This window comes from Chelonia mydas, chromosome 2, assembly GCF_015237465.2.
Source record: "Chelonia mydas isolate rCheMyd1 chromosome 2, rCheMyd1.pri.v2, whole genome shotgun sequence".
Classification (NCBI taxonomy): Eukaryota; Metazoa; Chordata; order Testudines; family Cheloniidae; genus Chelonia; species Chelonia mydas.
The window spans coordinates 118488108-118505612 of NC_057850.1; the positions used below are offsets into that span (position 1 = coordinate 118488108).

At 41.7% G+C, this 17505-nt stretch overlaps 1 protein-coding gene across 1 annotated transcript; it reads right to left on the minus strand.

The window, feature by feature from the left end:
- Nucleotides 1-1269: 1269 nt before the first annotated feature.
- SERPINB1 (serpin family B member 1) lies at nt 1270-13954 on the minus strand. The gene is made up of 7 exons (XM_037893250.2): nt 13551-13954; nt 11514-11690; nt 7941-8078; nt 6495-6612; nt 5696-5838; nt 4428-4595; nt 1270-2974 (listed from the first exon to the last, which is right to left on the minus strand). The coding sequence occupies exons 2-7, from the start codon at nt 11679-11681 to the stop codon at nt 2573-2575; spliced, it is 1137 nt and encodes a 378-aa protein (XP_037749178.1). The 5' UTR covers nt 11682-11690; nt 13551-13954; the 3' UTR covers nt 1270-2572.
- Between the last annotated feature and the right edge of the window lie 3551 nt (nt 13955-17505).

A 17505-nucleotide genomic window follows, 5' to 3' on the forward strand; every position in this document is an offset into this window, starting at 1 on the left:
CACGTAATTTGTTTCTACATTCAGGGCAATATTTTTCAAACTGTTTTATGGTCTTTTCTACACTAAAAGGTTGTATTTCTTTAACCAGTATAATTAAAGCAATGCCATTATATCAGTGTAAAGGGGCTTTTTATGGGTATAGCTTCTCCCCATACAGGAAGGTGATAACTATACGAATAAAAGTCACCTTTATTGGTATAATGACATCCACACTAGGGCTTGTAGAGATATACCAATATCAGTGAAATAATCACACTCCTAACAGACATAGTTATATGGTATAACTTTCAAGTGTAGACCAGGCCTAAGCGTAAAGTAACGGAAAGAGTGTGCAATGAAACAGAACCTAATCATTACTTTGACAAAAGCCCCGCTTGTTATCAACAGAAGTTTGACTTGTAAAGACTGAACAATCAGGCCCAGAATTATTTTCAGAAGGGAAACCAGTGAACCTAGTACAACTGCAAATAATTCTATATGAGGCATTTTGCAGACTTATCTTATTCCTAAAAAAAAAAAAAAAAAAATGTACTCTAAATCTTCAGGGATAGGTCATTGTGCTTACAGATCCACACTGTCCAATGTGGCCTTCCATAGCCCCTCATATCTGGACTACTCTACATACAAAGATTCTAGCAGCTCCTCCTCTGATCTGGTTCAAACAAACCACAGCTTTTGAAACCAAGATGTTAGTAACAGATTCAACCTTATTTTTTACTGATGCGGAGACTATACTGTTAAACAGTTAGTTGTTCTCCCCACGTTGCTTTTAAGTTCTCAAAAGTATTAGCTGCAGTCTGTTACATTGACAGTTAGTCTTACGAACTTCCAGAGGAAGTTAAAAAATTATTTAAGGGAGTGCCAGTTTCCTGAACACCCACACCATAATTTCCTGACCCACAGAATGAGTCGGTTTAGCTGCCAGCATCAGTGTTCTGCCCACCAATCACTCCTTCAGTTCCAGGCATCATTCCAAATATTTACAGGTGCATTTAGCCCACAGGTAGTACAGCGGCTCCTGGTTCTCTCAACACTTCTGCCCTCCCCTTCCCAGGTTTAATCTCCAGTTCTCTGCTCTCCCTCTCCCATTGCAACAGGCTGTTGCCCAGTAGCCAACTATTCTGAAAATGCAAAAGGAGAACTTATATAGCAAACCACACCCAAACCACTTGCTTTCTTTGGTGTTATCACTTAGGTATACAACTGTTTTTGTGCTGTCAAATGCCACATTTTGTGCATAAAATTGCCTGCTGTGGACAAAAAGATACCTTTTTTTTTTTTTTTTAAATACAACCGTTTATTTGTAGTTCCAAGGCAAAGTTATAGTGAGGCTCACAAAGGAATACAGAATTAGGGATACAGAATATACCTGAGGTTATACTGTTAATGCATAGACATAACTGCGCAGAATATACATGAAATTATACAGGCTACTAATACTAACAGGAAGCAACAGCAGGACATTACGAGTACATAAGTACACCAGTTCCTAGAAGTCAAACTGTTATTTTGTTATTTGGTGCAAAAATCAGCTTGTAAAGAGGCAGTAGGCAGCCAGCCAGCCACGTGGGCCAGAACTCACTGTAGCATTAATATACATAAACTGCACTTAAGACATTTGGAACACCGACAAAGCAGTTCCCTGGAAAGCAGGAATCCTTCCTGTGTTGCTATTATAGTTTTAGGCCAAGATTGCATGCCCTTTTGGAAAGTTAGTTTCAACTATCTGAAAAATCTTTCAAGACCTCTCAAAATCTCCATACATTTTAAACGGATAAAACAGTTTTAAAAATTTTGTTTAAAATGTACAGAAGTGTTAAGATTTCTTAAAAAACCATTAAGAAATTGCCTGTCCCATTTCCGCCTCCTCATTCAGAAGCAATATCATACTAGAGTTCTGAAACAGTGATTGTAAGGGTTGCACATGTTTAAAACAGCTTAATGCTTTCTCTAAGAAAAGAAAGTGTCTCTAGACAAATGCTAATTGACCTTTTATCCCAAAACATAATAAGGCCCATTCGGCTGTTGAGTGCCTTCTGATGCCAAACAGCATTATGTTCAAAGGCCTCTAAAAGAAGAGACTCTAAGAAAGGAAAAGCCTTGCAAGCTTATCCTGCTGAGCAAGCACATTGAAGTACTGGATCAAAGTCAGCAGAGACGGGAATTACACCAAAGGGAAGACACTGCCAGTTCACAATAATATTGCAAAAGTCACACAAGAGGATGTTCATACTTTAGGGAATTTTCTGACTCAAGTAACTGCCTTAAAGAATCCTCAAAAGTACTATGTTCAATTCTGGTCCACCTCTATCAGAAGATCAACCGTACTGAGCAACCAGACTTTGTCAGCCCTGTGAGTCATTGCATAAGGCATATTTTACTGTACACAAACAGATATCAGTGCTAAGGAATTGGCAAAAAAGCCCAGGAAGGATCTTAGGTATCAATTTCTGAGTAGTCATTCTATTGTGAAATGCAGAATTAAAATGAAAATGAGTAAGAACTTAATTACAGGTTCCCACTGGTTTAAGTGGAAATAGGATCAGGTCCTCAACTGTAGCTCTGTCTTCTTTTATGGAGAAGCATACCTGCCAAAGAAAAGTACGCTTTGTGTTGGGTTGTGACGGATGAAGTAAAGGAAAGGGTGATCAGCATTGAAATCCTCTTCCAGAAGCATGCAGAACACAGCAATGCCAGCAGTGGCAGCTGCAGCTTCTGTGCCTTCTTCATTCACTTCTATGAAAGACTTGTGTACAATTTCAGATAGAAAGAGGTCTTGTGAGCCTGACATTCCAGACAAGTCAGCCTTGCCACTGTCAAATATATCCTGCAGGCCCAGACCTGATAAATCTGATTTAAGGTCATAGCTGTTTTCCATCTTAAATTTAGGCAGATGCACATGAACATCAATGGGACGCATATTTTGTGGCTGTGTCCATTCCTGGAGCTTTTCTAAGGTGAGCTGCTTCTCTAGCTGGAATTACAAGCACAGACATCATTAAATTGTGCAGAGAGATTCTGAAATACCACCAGTGTAAAAGTATTTCTCTTCCAAAAACATGTAAAATGCAATATTGAAAACATGGTCTATAATGATATATGTATACAAAGTAAAGTAAATATAGACTTTGTCAACTACCTCCTGGCTCAGTTCTGAGGATTAATTAATTGGTTAAAGCTTCTGCAGCACTTTGACAAAGTGAAGGCTGCTGTAAGTAACAGGGGCTGCCAATGGATTTCTAAAGGACTGAACTGACCATCAGCAGAGTGTACGGAAACTTCTGCCCTACTCCGGGCAGCGGCATATTATCACCTAGGCCTAGGGCGGCAAATTTGCAGGGGCAGCAAATGTATAATAGCCATAGGCGCCGACTTGACCTGGCTCCGGTGGGTGCTCGCATGCCCCCGGCCCTGCCTCAACTCCGCCCCTTCCCCAAATCCCTGGCCCCGCCTCCTCCCCCAGGCGTGCCATGTTTCCCCTCCTTCGCCCTCCTGCTCAGGCTTGCTGCGTGAAAGCGCTGGGAGGGAGGGGGGAGAAGCGGAGCGGTGGCGCGTTCAGGGGAGGAGGCGGAGCGGAGATGAGCTGGGGCATGGGGTGGGCCCCAGGAAGTAACCCTGGGGGGGGAGGGGAAGGAAGAAGAGGAACCGCTCCCCATCCCAGCTCACCTCTGCTCCACCGCCGCCTCCTTCCCCGAGTGCACCGCCGCTCCGCTTCTACCCCCTCCCTCCCAGGCTTGCCGTGGGAAACTGCTGTTTCCAGGAAGCCTGGGAGGGAGGGGGTAGAAGCGGAGTGGCAGTGGCGCGCTCGGGGGAGGAGGTGGAGGCGGAGTGGGGGTGAGCTGGGGGGGCCGCGAGGAGCTGCCGGTGGGTTCAAATGAATTTGTAAAAAAAACTAAAACAAGTTCATATGGGACCGGGACGGCAAAATCATTAATCTGCCACTGACTCCGGGCAAATCTCCCATGCCACCAGAAGAGAGAGGACTAGCATAGCATCCACTCAACTTGAGAAGATTCCCCTACTCAGAACTGACCCTCTTGTGGATAGTTAGACAGTCTCCACGGCCACATTCCTCCAACAGCGTGACGCAAAGCAGACGCACCGCTTTGGATAGCAGATGCGCCACTGGAAAGTGGCCCTACATCATTCTATTTGATTAGTAAAACTCCTACTACACTTCTAAAATAAACAATGAAAGTACTTAAGGACTATCCGAGGATGGTGATGGAAACAGCAGGATTTTCCCCTTTTGTGATTAATTCTTTACTGTTCTATTGGAAGGACAAAGAGGTGAAGGCATAATGTTGAAGGTTACAATTTGTGGGCTTCTGAATGGGTGAGAAGCAGACTAAAAACAAGGTTCTATATTACAGGAAAACTGTGAAATGCCATCCAAGCAGAAACTGAGATTGGCTTGTATAAATCACCTGCTGGAGTCCAGTGGAGTTATCATCAATGTCATCAGGTAACAAGATGATCATGCTAAGTTCTTTTCCGTCATAGGGAAGCTCTAGCACACAACATTTCAGTTCAGAAATGTATCCAAAAGGAAATGTATTTTTCTGATACATCATTTGCACTGTCTTTTTTTCATTCTGGATGGTTTACAAAAAATAAAGAATTTTTTTTTAATTAATATGTTTTGTAAATTAAAAGAAGACTGACAAATTAAAACTCAGATTTCTTTACCTATGTTATTAACAATATCTTAGATTAAAATTGACTTTTAAAATCTAAATTACTTTTCACTGTATGGTTTACTCTCTCTGCCCACCTCCGTCATCTTAGGCAATGAAAATACACACAGATCAGATTCACTAATGCTGGATTTATTAACAATTATTTGAAGACCTGGTACTATGTAAATGCTAAGAATTATTATGTTCAGTTTTGCTTTTGGTTTCTCTTGCCTAGCATAATGCTTCCTTCTTCGATCGTAGAAACTAGCCCAGATTCTTCATTCAATTGTAGCTCCTCTATGCTCCTCCAACAGCAAGAGGGGCCACAAACTGTGTTAACAGCCTGTGAGAAATATCCCCAGTGTAAAAGCTATCCCCAGGCATTGTAGAACTAATAGATTGCTCTGCATTGCCAACCCTCAAGGCCTGTCCTGGAATCTCCAGGAATTCATCTTTAATTAAAGATTATTGTCATGTGAGGAAACCTTCAGGAATACGTCCAAGCAAAATTAGCAACCCTAGCATGGTTCTTCCCACAGTCCCTGGCATAAGGGGCATATATGACAAGAAAAGAAGCCTTGGTCAAACTATATGGTGATTCAGCTACGCTCAGATAGCATAACTGCTTCCAGGGAGGCATTAAAAGCATAATTTAAAGCTACACTAAATTGTATTTGGAGAAAACAGGTCCCTCACCAGAGACAGAGTATGGGAGAGGCAAATGTACCTACATGCCACATTTTCCTCCACTCTTCCATTCCTGCAGAAAATGGACGAGCAGTGAAACACAGAGTCTAGCCCACTGACTGCAGGAAAATGTTTATATATCCAAACAAAAAACTGTTTGAACACATTTAAAAAAAACAAAAACAAAAACATGAAAATGCTTCTATTCATATTTGGTTTGTAATTTTAAAATTTTTTACAAAAACTTTAATTTGGGGCCTAAATTACCTGACAGCTTCCCTTTATAGATATTCTACAAGCAAAAAGATAACAGAATGTATCTACATTACCTTATTTAATCGAAATGGCATTTGTGTCGTGTTTGCTTCTTTAAATTTCTCAGCCCAATTTCCTTTGAAATAAATAGCATTCACCAACACTAGTTTGGTCATATTACTAACCGAGCCCTCAGACAACAGGTTGGGGATTTTACCTTCAAAGAAATAAAAAAATCATTACAACATTATTTTACACTATACATATTTACATTTTAAAAAATCCACTGTCTTAATTCAAGAAAAGATTTCTGATATTTTTCCCTGATTCAAATACAATATATTTAAGTGCCATTCTCTATTGTACTGTACTTCATTATGCTGCATATCATAACAGTCCATATATAATTTCACAAAAGTATAAACCCTTACAGCCTAAATTTTCAGAAATGCTTCAATTTTTGGGTGCTCAACTCAAGACAACTTAAAGGGGCCTGATTTTCAGAAAGTGGTGAGCATATGCCATCTGGCAACAGGGCTTCTTTAAGGAACCTGCAGTTGGGCACCCAAAAATTAGGGCTACATGATTTAGAAATCTATAATAAGACCAAGATTTTCAAAACCAGATGCCTAAACTTAGGCTCCTAAATCCATATTTAGGCAACAATTGTTGGCCTTAATGTATGAAAATGCAAATGTCTTTTGAGTTATCTAGCTGCCATAAACACCATGCTCATGCATTCTCTGGTTTTACCAGCCATGTTATTGGATATCCCATAACAAGATGGAACAATTCTAATGGCAGCAGAAAATGAGGACATATTCCTATTGAGTAGCCACAAAAAGATTTATTTAACTAACCAAAATCTCTTACCTTCAGTCTGCTCCCCTACCCACTGGTTAATTTGTTTCCTTGCTTCATCTGAAGCACGTAGAAAATCAACCGTAGCCAAATCAGCTGCATATAATTTCTGAGTCTTAGTCAAGAAGTCCTAGAATACACAGTCAGAAAGAATAGCTTTCATTGCACATAGATATCTTTATAGCTATGTTTGGAAGAATTAGACTTTTTTCAGTACTTGTCGGTAAACATCTATTTCATCCTACATATACAAACTGATAAAAAGACATTTCCATCAATAATAATTGAAATTTACGGATAGGCACAGTACAAAAAATGCTGCTTGCTAGAGTTTGATTTAAGGATCTTTGGTTTGTATATTTTGACATATGATGTTGACAATTTGTGTTTTAACTGTTATGTAGCTTAACTTTTTGAATCTCTACTGTCATTAAAGCATTACTGTCTGATCCGCCCATTGTTAGAACCCCCCTATAATTTCCAACAACTAAAAATTTAAATTGATAAATATAAAGGAAAAAATGTTTAAAAATATTATCTGCCAAAATTATAAAAAAATAAAAATAAAATTCTGCCAAGCCTATTTAGAGCCTAATGAAACAACACTAACTTAGGTCAGCTAAAGAATCTGTCTGTCTCAAGGGTTGGATGAACTGACCTTCCATTTTATTATTTTTGTTTCTGACAGATACAGGTGAACAATGCTAATATTTCAATGCTCCCATCATGCACGAATATGAACTGATTGCTTATTACTGATGTTTCCAGTGTTTAGACTTTTTTTAAATTGGTTGACGTTCACCCCCGTGCAACAGGCCCATACAAGCCTAGTCACTAGTGAACTCCCACTGAGAGTGTAAGTGGGACATAAGTGGCCATCAGCCCTCATGTAGGCTCTCTGCATAGGGGTGAATTTCACCAACTGAAGATATGTTGGTTTTAAAGTACATCAGGTGGTGTACCACTGATATAGCTAGTGGGTGGAATTTTCAAAAATACCTCCATGACATAGCAGCACAAGCCCCACTGAAAACCATTTGTGCCCTTAAAAATCTCCCTCTTCCCCCATGCCCCCTCATATTTACAGATTTATCAGTTTGAGAGCCAGAAGCACAACTGGATATCAGACTGCTACTTCCCAAAACAGGATGCTAAATTTGTAGCCAAAAATAGTTTGCCTTGTGGGTCCTTCAACTGACCTCAAAATTTTTACCTCATAAATATGCAAATCATTAAGTTATTCTGCTTGGAATCAATCAATAACATGGCAGTTATGCAGTTTACTAAATGAATTCCAAATTGTATTAAGGTATTATATAAATCCTGTTCCAGTGGGAGTTTTGCCACTGACTTCAAGAGGGGCAGGACCAAGCCCTAACAGAAATGGGAAGTAACTGATGATTGAGTTTTGAAAAATTCTACAGGAATTCTGTCACATGAGCTTCTGCATGAACTTACTGCTAAAAAACTGTAGGTCTTCTCTCCATAAAGCCGACTGGCAAGCTTCAACAGATAGGTAGCTCCACTTCTGTTTATGTCAGAGGTCAGGGTCTGAAATCTTGAATGAAGCTCTTCAACAACATCAAAATGAAAGGTCTGGATTAAAAGAAATGATCAATTAATACAGAATACTTGGTAAGTGTTTGAACGATCAGGTCCTTGGAGTCAGGAGGAAAAACAAACAACCACTGCTTGCCTTCTGATTGTAAGCTATTTGAAAACTTCAGCTAGTGCGGGGTGGGCAAACTTTTTGGCCTGAGGGCCGCATCGGGTTTTGGAAATTGTATAGCGGGCCAATTAGGGGACGGGGGCATGGCCCGGCCCCCCCCATTAAAACCCCCTCCCACTGCTTCTGGATCCCTGACGGGCCCCCCCAGACTCCTGCCCCATCCAAACCCCTGTTCCCTGACGGCCCCCCACGAAAGCTTATGCCACAAGTACTTCTCAGAGACAAGTGACTCAACAGGCTATATGCATTATGGAGAGATCTACCTGAATCTAGATGGGCCAATGAGAGTGTACCAAGGATCTTCAATGCACAGAGAAATATTTGGATAAAGCTAAACTAAACCAGAGTCCACACGTAGGACACGGCACCTGATCCAAAGGGACCTGATCCAAAGCCCATTTAACTCTATGGAAAGATTCCTATTGACTTCAATGGGCTTTGCATCAGGCCTAGGTGTCCTGGGGAGTTTCAATCTTCTTAGTATAGGTGAAAAGATGCAGTATTAAGGCACTATGAAATGGGTCCATGACCCACAGAAACAAATATCCACATGCAACTTAAAATCTTTGGTAGCTATAACCTTTCCCACAAGATTCTCTGCCCCCCCGCCCCCGATGATGGTTGTAATGTATTTTCACAAATATTACAAAGTACTTTGAATTAGAACATAAAGTATCACAGATTAGCATGTTGAAAGTTGTCTTAGTGTAGGTTTTTTAGCCCCTTTTCATGCTATTTCTACTCTGAATAGGTTCAACCTGGGTTGGGCTGTTAGTTTCTGTACAAAGTTCAGGTCTGACATGTAGCGATTAAATAGTTTTATTGTTCTAATGGATCACTCGATACTGCCTCATAACCTAAAAGAGCCCCCCCTAAAGCCAACAATACAAAGGAGACAATATTCTTAAACAAATATATTGTGACCCCCAGCAGAGTGAATTCAAACATACCCTTTTACAACTGCATGTGACATTCCAATAAAACAGAAAACCATGAATAGCTGAATCACTTTTAAGCAATAAATCCCACGTAAAATTAGTACCAACACTGCCATCCAGAATTGTTTTTTGTAATTTAAAATTAATAAATACTAATTTTGAAATCTCCCATCTCTAAAACCAGAATTTAACCTACAGGAAATCTTCACTGCACTAGTTAATGCAGTTTGCAGCTTGTTCACAGGCTGAATTTGATAAAGGCTGAACACAAAGAGCTCAATTCTTCAACCCTTGCTTATATTCAACAGTGTTAACCCCTGCTCAGTACTCCCATTGATTTCACTAGAATTGAGGCCAGCCACAGTAATAAAACAAAACTGAACACCTTAAAGCTTTTGTTATTAAAAAATATGGCTAATGTAAAGTTATGTGGAAATGCCTGATCAAAGCCCATTGAACTCAAAGGGAGTCTTTCCATTGATTTCTGTGGGGTCTGGATCAGGGCTATCAGGCGCAAAATATAGCAAATACAGTGAAAACACAAAATACAGTAAGCCTTTAAAGTTAAGCATGTGTTTGAGGCCTTCAAGACTTAAGCACTTAAATGGTGTGCTGAAAAGGAAATAATCTCCAATCTGGGCCTTATTTAGAACATTAGGCACCAATTTTTGAAAATATTAGTCTACAACGCGCTGCATATTACTATTGTGGCTGATCTCATTCAGATCATTTTTGATATGAGACTGGTAATGACTTGACTCTGAATAAGAAGGTAGGTGAGAATATTTTTTATTGGACCAGCTTCTGTTGATGAAAGAGACAAGCTTTCAAGATACACAGAGCTCTTCAGGTCTGGGAAAGGTATTCAGTGTCACAGCCAAATACAAGATAAAACAGGTTTCAGAGTAGCAGCCGTTTTAGTCTGTATTCGCAAAAAAACAGGAGGACTTGTGGCACCTTAGAGATTGGTTAGTCTCTAAGGTGCCACAAGTCCTCCTTTTCTTTTTAAGATAAAACAGGTAGTTTAGCATAAATAGTTAGCACATATTCTAAGGGGCCATTCAAGATGAAGCAGCCCGTTAATACCCCTGTAGTCATAGAATAAAAAGGGGAGGCTAGTGGGTTACAGATTGCTGTAATAAACCATAAATCCAGTGTCTTTATTAAGATCATGATTTTTGGTGTCTGGCAAAGTTATGAATTTAAGCTTCCAGGCTTGTCTTTGGAAGGTGTTGTGCAGGTTTTGTTTGAGGATGGGGACTGAGAGGTCAGGATTTATGGTTTATTACACCAACATGTAATCCACTAACAGCCCATTTTTTGTCCTATGACTGCAGGGGTATTAATGGGCCACTTCACCTTGAATGGTCCCTTGAAAGATGTGTTAACTACTTAAATACAAGCTGGAACAGATTGTTTAGCGTAACTGTACCTTTCCGAGACCTGAAGAAGAGCTCTCTATAGCTCAAAAGCTTGTCTCTCTCACCAACACAAGTTGGTCCAATAAAAGATATGATCTCACCAACCTTGCCTTTCTAATATCTTGGGACCAACATGGCTACACCACCACTGCAAACAACATTAACTGTGAGGGGAATTAAAATAAGATTCACATCTGTTGTATGTGTCTTCAGAGTAACAGCCGTGTTAATCTGTATTCACAAAAAGAAAAGGAGTACTTGTGGCACCTTAGTCTCTAAGGTGCCACAAGTACTCCCTTTCTTTTTGTATGTGTCTTGTGGGAGATAACAATCCCGTCATTTTACAAAATTCATGATCTCATGCTAAGACATTGTCATCATGCATTATCATAGTTCTGATACTTTAAAATTAAGGAGGGGGAGGTGGGTTGAGTTTTTTGTTTTTTTTTTAACATGGCAGCAGTATGCGTAACATTATGTATTACAAAATCACAGATCTCTTTGTCAGAGTCGCACAGGGGCTTTGGGCAAAATCTGAAACAGAGGCTCTCCTCCCTTCCAAAAAAAAATTATCGGGGGGGGGGGGGGGGGGGGAGTAGAGAGTGAGCCCACCCTGCACTCACCCCCAGAGCGATGACTCCTGTCCTGTGGGACTGGGCTTTGCTCCCCTCTCCAGGCATTGTGACCTGGCATACTAGGTTGCAACACCACTCAGTTTGTGGGCTCTTTCGAACTGGGGGCCTGGGGCAGCCCTGATCTTAGCATCAAAAGGCATGAAAACGAATTAAAAAATAATTTGGTTCCAGAGGTTTTGATCAAATTAATCAGTGACTGAATTAAGTGGGAAACAATATGAAGGGTCAATGAATTCTTATATTTTTTCTCTTAAAACTTATTTTCTGTAATATTAAAAATCTATACAAGAAAGAAATTTTTTGCTGACCTTCAGCAGCTGTGTCTCTGTGTTACCTTTGGCCCCTAAAAGGACCATGGCCAGTGCAGCAGAAATACTGACTGGCGAGAAGAAGATATTTCCTGTTGCGTTGGTTTCATTCAACTTTCTAAACAGATCGAGAGCAAAATGGGTGTTTGCATTACTCAGTTTCTCCATGGTTACAAACTGAAAAACAAAACAAGTGCAATCAAGGCTCCAGGTAGTGATTTTTCAAAAACTAAATGCCCTGTGTTACGCAGAACAAAGGTGAAACTAACAAACGAGCATTTGTACCATATGGAAATCAGGAATATTAACTTCCGTTTACCTTCCTCACACATTAACAAATTCACATAAATAAGATACAACAGCTAGTAGATTGGTTACACCAACCTTACAGATGTTATATAATAAACTTCAGTAGCCTCTTATTTCTAAATTTGGAACAAACAAAGGTTAAGGAGCTTGCAGGAATAGACACTATAGTCCTCTTATTCCAAATTCACAAACCAGAGACAGTCAAGACAACCGGTGGGTGACCTCCTCCTTGTTTTCCCACCAGTGGATTTATTAATTGCAATACAGTAAGACACCCAATATAGTAGCTGGTGAAAGGTACTTAAATCTCCATCTCATCTGAGATCTGTTTCTGTTGAGCATACCACACCAAATTAAGGTCCCAGTCCTCCAAAAACTTACACATCTGCTTAACTTCATGCACTGTGAGAATTCATTGAATTTACTGGGATTACTCACAGTGTATCATGTTTAGTATGTGCCTAAATCTTTGCAGGATCAGAGCCCAAGAATGGAACCAAATGTGTACGCGAGAGCTGGAGTTTTGAAATCAAAAGTGAAATATAGAATATACAAAGCCTGGGCCTGATGCTGCAAAATCCTTTTGTATATTGATTTAAATTGCCCAATTTCTTTTGTCTGCCTACGCCTGCAGGCAAATCCCCCACTGATTTCAGGGGGAGTAAGGACTGCAGGATTTAGCCATTTATAATTCCCTTTCATTCTAAAATTTATTTTAAACTCAATAGTCTATGTTGCTGACACTACAAATCAGAGTTGTTGCTCAGGATCAGGACTATTGTTAAAACATGGTTTTGTCCCATATATACACACACACAAATCCCCAAACCATGTTATAAAACTGTGCCCTGCTATGGTAGTTCTACACAAACTCTAAAATGTATGATTAGGCCCTTTAACTGACAGCAGGGACACATTCAGGTTTCCAAAGGTACTGACTCTTCTATAACTTTTCAATGGCTAGTAGCCAGGATGGCCAGGGACGGTGTCCCTAGCCTCCGTTTGCCAGAAGATGGGACAGGGTGACAGGGGATGGATCACTTGATGGTTACCTGTTCTGTTCCTTCCCTCTGGGGCACCTAGCACTGGCCACTGTCGGAAGACAGGATACTGGGCTAGATGGACCTTTGGTCTGACCCAGTAAGGCCGTTCTTATGTTCTTAATTTTTGCTGTAGCTCACGAAAGCTTATGCTCAAATAAATTGGTTAGTCTCTAATGGGCCACAAGTACTCCTTTTCTTTTTGCGAATACAGACTAACACGGCTGCTACTCTGAAACCTGAAGTTGCGATGTTTAACTGCTGCCGTTTTAAGTGTGGACACGTTTTGCTTCTGCCCGCGGGGGAAAGTCGAGGAGACAAATCGTAAGGAAAGAGGAGGAGTAACTGCATCTAGGGCTCTCCCTGGAAGGCTGCAGGAGAACTTGCCATGGGCAGGCTATTGCGAAGCAGCTTCCCCGCCCTGGGGGCTGGTGGGAGAGGCTCCGGCACTGCTTCCTCCGTCTCCCCCCTAGCCATGCGGGGGCGGGCGGGAGAACAGGCCAAGGCGGTCAGGACCAGCCCAAGCTGCACGTTTCTAATACACTGGAGGGGGGCACATCGCAGGCACCTGATCGGTCGCCAGCCCGTGGCCCAGGGACCTCCCCTTAGCCCCGTTTCTCGGAGCCAATGAGCATCCCCCTGCCCCGCTCTCGGACTGGGACAAATTCACCGCAAGCTGGTTTCTTACCCTGCAGCCGGCTGGGGATTCACTGGTTCCAGGCAGTGGAAGAGACACGTGAGCCGGTGACTCAGCCCTGCGTGTGTTAGCCAGGCCCCGGGCGAGGAGTGTGTGCGCAGGCCGGGCTGGGCCGGGGACGGGACGAGCCTTAGGGCAGGGTGCGGCTGCGGCTTGCGGCTGCTCGGGGGAGGTCCGGGGCCGCTCGGCCAGACGAGCTGGGTGCGGTGTTACTGCACGAGGGGGAGGCCCTCTCTTGAGGAAGGGTGGAGGGACTGGCTCGGGAGGGGAGGAGGAAGGAAAGGTGGGGAAGGGGATGAACCGGCTACAGCTGGCTGGGTGGAAGGGCGTAGGCACGAAAGCCTGTTGGGCTGGCTCTGTGTGCAGGGTTGGTGTAGCCCCCTGAGTCCCAGGGTAGAGACCAGGTGTGGGAGGTAATAGCTTTTATTCGACCAGCATTCTCAGCGCCTCTGCCTTTGCTAGAGCTGGGGGGTGAGGCACTAGGGCGAGCCTGGTAGCAGGTGAATTCTCAGGGTCCCTAAGGCTTTTGTGGGCGAGGGTGCCAAATGGTGGGCAGAAGAGAGGAGTAAGGGGGAGGGGGGCAAGCTTCAAGTCAGTAGGGGGAAGGGGGGAGCTAGGAAGAAGTGGTGGGAAGGCAGAAAAGAAGAAAATAAAGTTCAAAAGAAAAAAATGAGTGAAAGAAAATTATGGCAAGACACGAAACAGAAAAAACAACAGAAAACTCATCATGAGGAAGAGGAGAAAAGAGATGTGTGGGTGCAAGAAAGAGGGCTGGGATTGCCTAGGGGTGATAAATAGACTTGAAAAGAATCGAGTAGTAGATAGTATAGGAAAGGGGCTGAGACTGAGAGAAAACAGCAGACTCTTACGTTCTCCTTTCCTGCAGTCTGTGCCCCAGTTTTCTGTTTGTGAAACAAGGAAAATTGATGACTGGGGGTTGGCAGGGAGTGGGCACCTTTCTCCTCAGCCACCTGCCAGAAGCCCTTCCCATCCGGGCACAGCACAGCTTGCAGCATGGTAGTAGCAGGTTCAACAGCCACGTTGTACTCCACTAGAAATTCAGTCATAACTGCAATTTTCTCTGTACTATCTAACTGCAGATTATGTCTTGAATTTTGTTTTCAGCCTTGCACTGTAAATACAGAGCTACTCCACTAGTTTGTATTCACACTGTGTAACTGAGCAAAACTTGGCTCAATGTCTTTATTGAAGAATGAACAGTTTCCAAACAAAAAATTCCTGTACTATAACTATGGTGTTCTCTCTCTCCAGTTGGGTTTAGAAAAGGCTGGAATTGGTACTATGTTGCATTATAGCTCCTTCCAAGGATTTCAAAATGCTTTACAAATAAGTAAACCAACTTTGTAATACAAAGATTATTTACAAATAGGTGAATGGGGTTGGAAACCAGTCAAATAATTTGCTCAAGGTCTATATGTCTCAGATCTAACTTCTAGCCCCATATTGTTACCACAGCAACTTTAAATAATTCCCCCACAAGGGGCTTGGCAACACCTTTAGATGTAAAACAATGATAATACAATGAGGACAGACTGAAATATCCCCTTAAAACAAATTACAAAATCTTTATCAAGAGAGGAAATGACTTTAAAATTTACACAAAAAGAGTGTCAAAAGAGAGGAACATGCATAAGAACCAATGGGTCCAACCAATGGTCCATCAAGCCCAATATCTTGTCTCTTGCCAGTGGTGAGTACCAGAGCTTCAGGGGGGAGTGTACAGAACAGGGCAATTTTAGGGAAATCTACTGCTGTCTTCCCCTCCCAGCTTCTATCAGTCGGAGGTTTATTACTTCCCTCAGATGAATGAGACTGACATTTGCAGGAAAGATCCCTAAGCCCCTTATACTGATATGTAACTGTCATGCCAAATTTTTGTTTGCCTTTTCAGAGGAATAGGAGCCCTTGCTAGTGAGATTTTATGAACTCTGCAGGAGGCAGTATGTAGGCTGGAAAAAGGTGGACAGACCTAGACTGCTGGTATTATCCACGCTTCAATCGTGTGGACAATTTTTACTGCCTCGAGTGAGGGAAACACCTTTTCAACCATTGCCTTTTCTTTGTTGCTGTACTCTAGCATGACATAATATGGGGTCCAGTAACGTAGTCTTCTATTCTTAATTTTTTTTTTTTTTGCTCAGATTGGTAAGCCCATGTGTACATAGATATAGTATGGTAAACTTTGTTCAAGTTCATTTAGTTTATTTAGCTGGTAGTTACAACATTGGAAGAATTCATGGGGCTACATGACTGAAAGGCAGAAAGTACCTGACCCCTGGAGCTACCTGCCTTTTTCCAGCCACAATACTTCCTTTGCCTCTCTGAGTGTGCAGAATCACACTGGGTACTGCTGGCCATGACATCATCATGTAAAGGAAATACACTAAGGAAACAACAAATGTTATCCAGGCCTTCATGAGTCTAGTCTTACAGGAGACACCACTGATGTTCAGGTGACCATTTATTAGGTAATATCCCACCTTTGAAATGAAGATGACGAGCACCCTTCCCCTCTCTGTTGCAATAACAACCTCCACTTTTTAAAGTAGGTAGAGTAATGTAATTGGAGACAATAGTTGTGTGTTTGCTCAACAGCCAGATGGGAAATCTTCCCTTCTCTTCCACCTGGTGAGATGAGCTCCAGGAACTGTGTAATCAGCATAGTTGTTGAAGGGTTCTTCTGACTGGCTGCAGTGATATTTTAGTCAGTCCAAAGTAGGAAAGCAGAAGGCAAACAGTGAAGCAGCCCAGCTTACGTGTTGGTATAGGATGGTTGTCCTCAGAAAGGTAACTAAACCACCAGCTGGGGAGGCTGCTTTTTTTTTTTTAAGTGATTAACTATGGTTACATGGAAGACTAATCAATGAAAGTTTACATTAAAAACAAAAAATGCCCCCACGGAATTAATAAGATGCATGCCTACTAGCCAATCACTGTGCTTGCACAGCATAGCCCATTTCCCCCTCCCTGCGTAGATCTTGTTTGTTTTTGACTGAACTCTTCAGGGCAGAGACTGTCTTTCTTTCTTGACAGGTTTCAGAGTAACAGCCGTGTTAGTCTGTATTCGCAAAAAGAAAAGGAGTACTTGTGGCACCTTAGAGACTAACCAATTTATTTGAGCATGAGCTTTCGTGAGCTACAGCTCACTTCATCGGATGCATCCGATGAAGTGAGCTGTAGCTCACGAAAGCTCATGCTCAAATAAATTGGTTAGTCTCTAAGGTGCCACAAGTACTCCTTTTCTTTTTTCTTTCTTGAGTTTGTACAGTGCCTACCAGTGGGGCTCCCGTTCTGCTTGGAACCATTGGGTGTGGTCACAGTATAAATAGTAACCACAAGTGCAGACCTCACTCTCATAAATACTTAACTACTGGTCCAAAACAAGCTCTACAGCTTGCAGTAATGTCAGTGCAGTAGAGGGTGTTAATAGTGGAGTTTTTTATTTAAAAGACAAATGATGGATAAATCTCTCCAAATACTATTACCTAAAGAGGACAATACTTCCCTTACTTACCAAAGATAGAGAGAGGAAATTTACGCTCCTTGATCCCTATGAAGAAATGTTCTTACAGAAGTCTTAAAAAATGCCAAAACTTCATGTAAGCTTCAGACCAACATTCCCGGCAACAATATTGCACATTATGACTTCAAACAGATTTGTAGAACTAAACAAGTTTATAGGACTTTATGCTATAACAGATGGGATTGATATTGATTTTCTCTTGGGTGAGAAATCTCACTGCCAACTTTGCCTTTCATCCAGGAGGTGTCAGAGAACTTCATAAATATTAATCGAGCCTGTAATGTATCTAATTCTTTTGGTCTTAAGATGTATGTGGTGAATGATGTGCTGTTAATAGCTGCAGCATTCTACCTCAGAGGTGGGTATGCTTCAGTGATGGATTAAGTGATTCCGAGGCAGTGG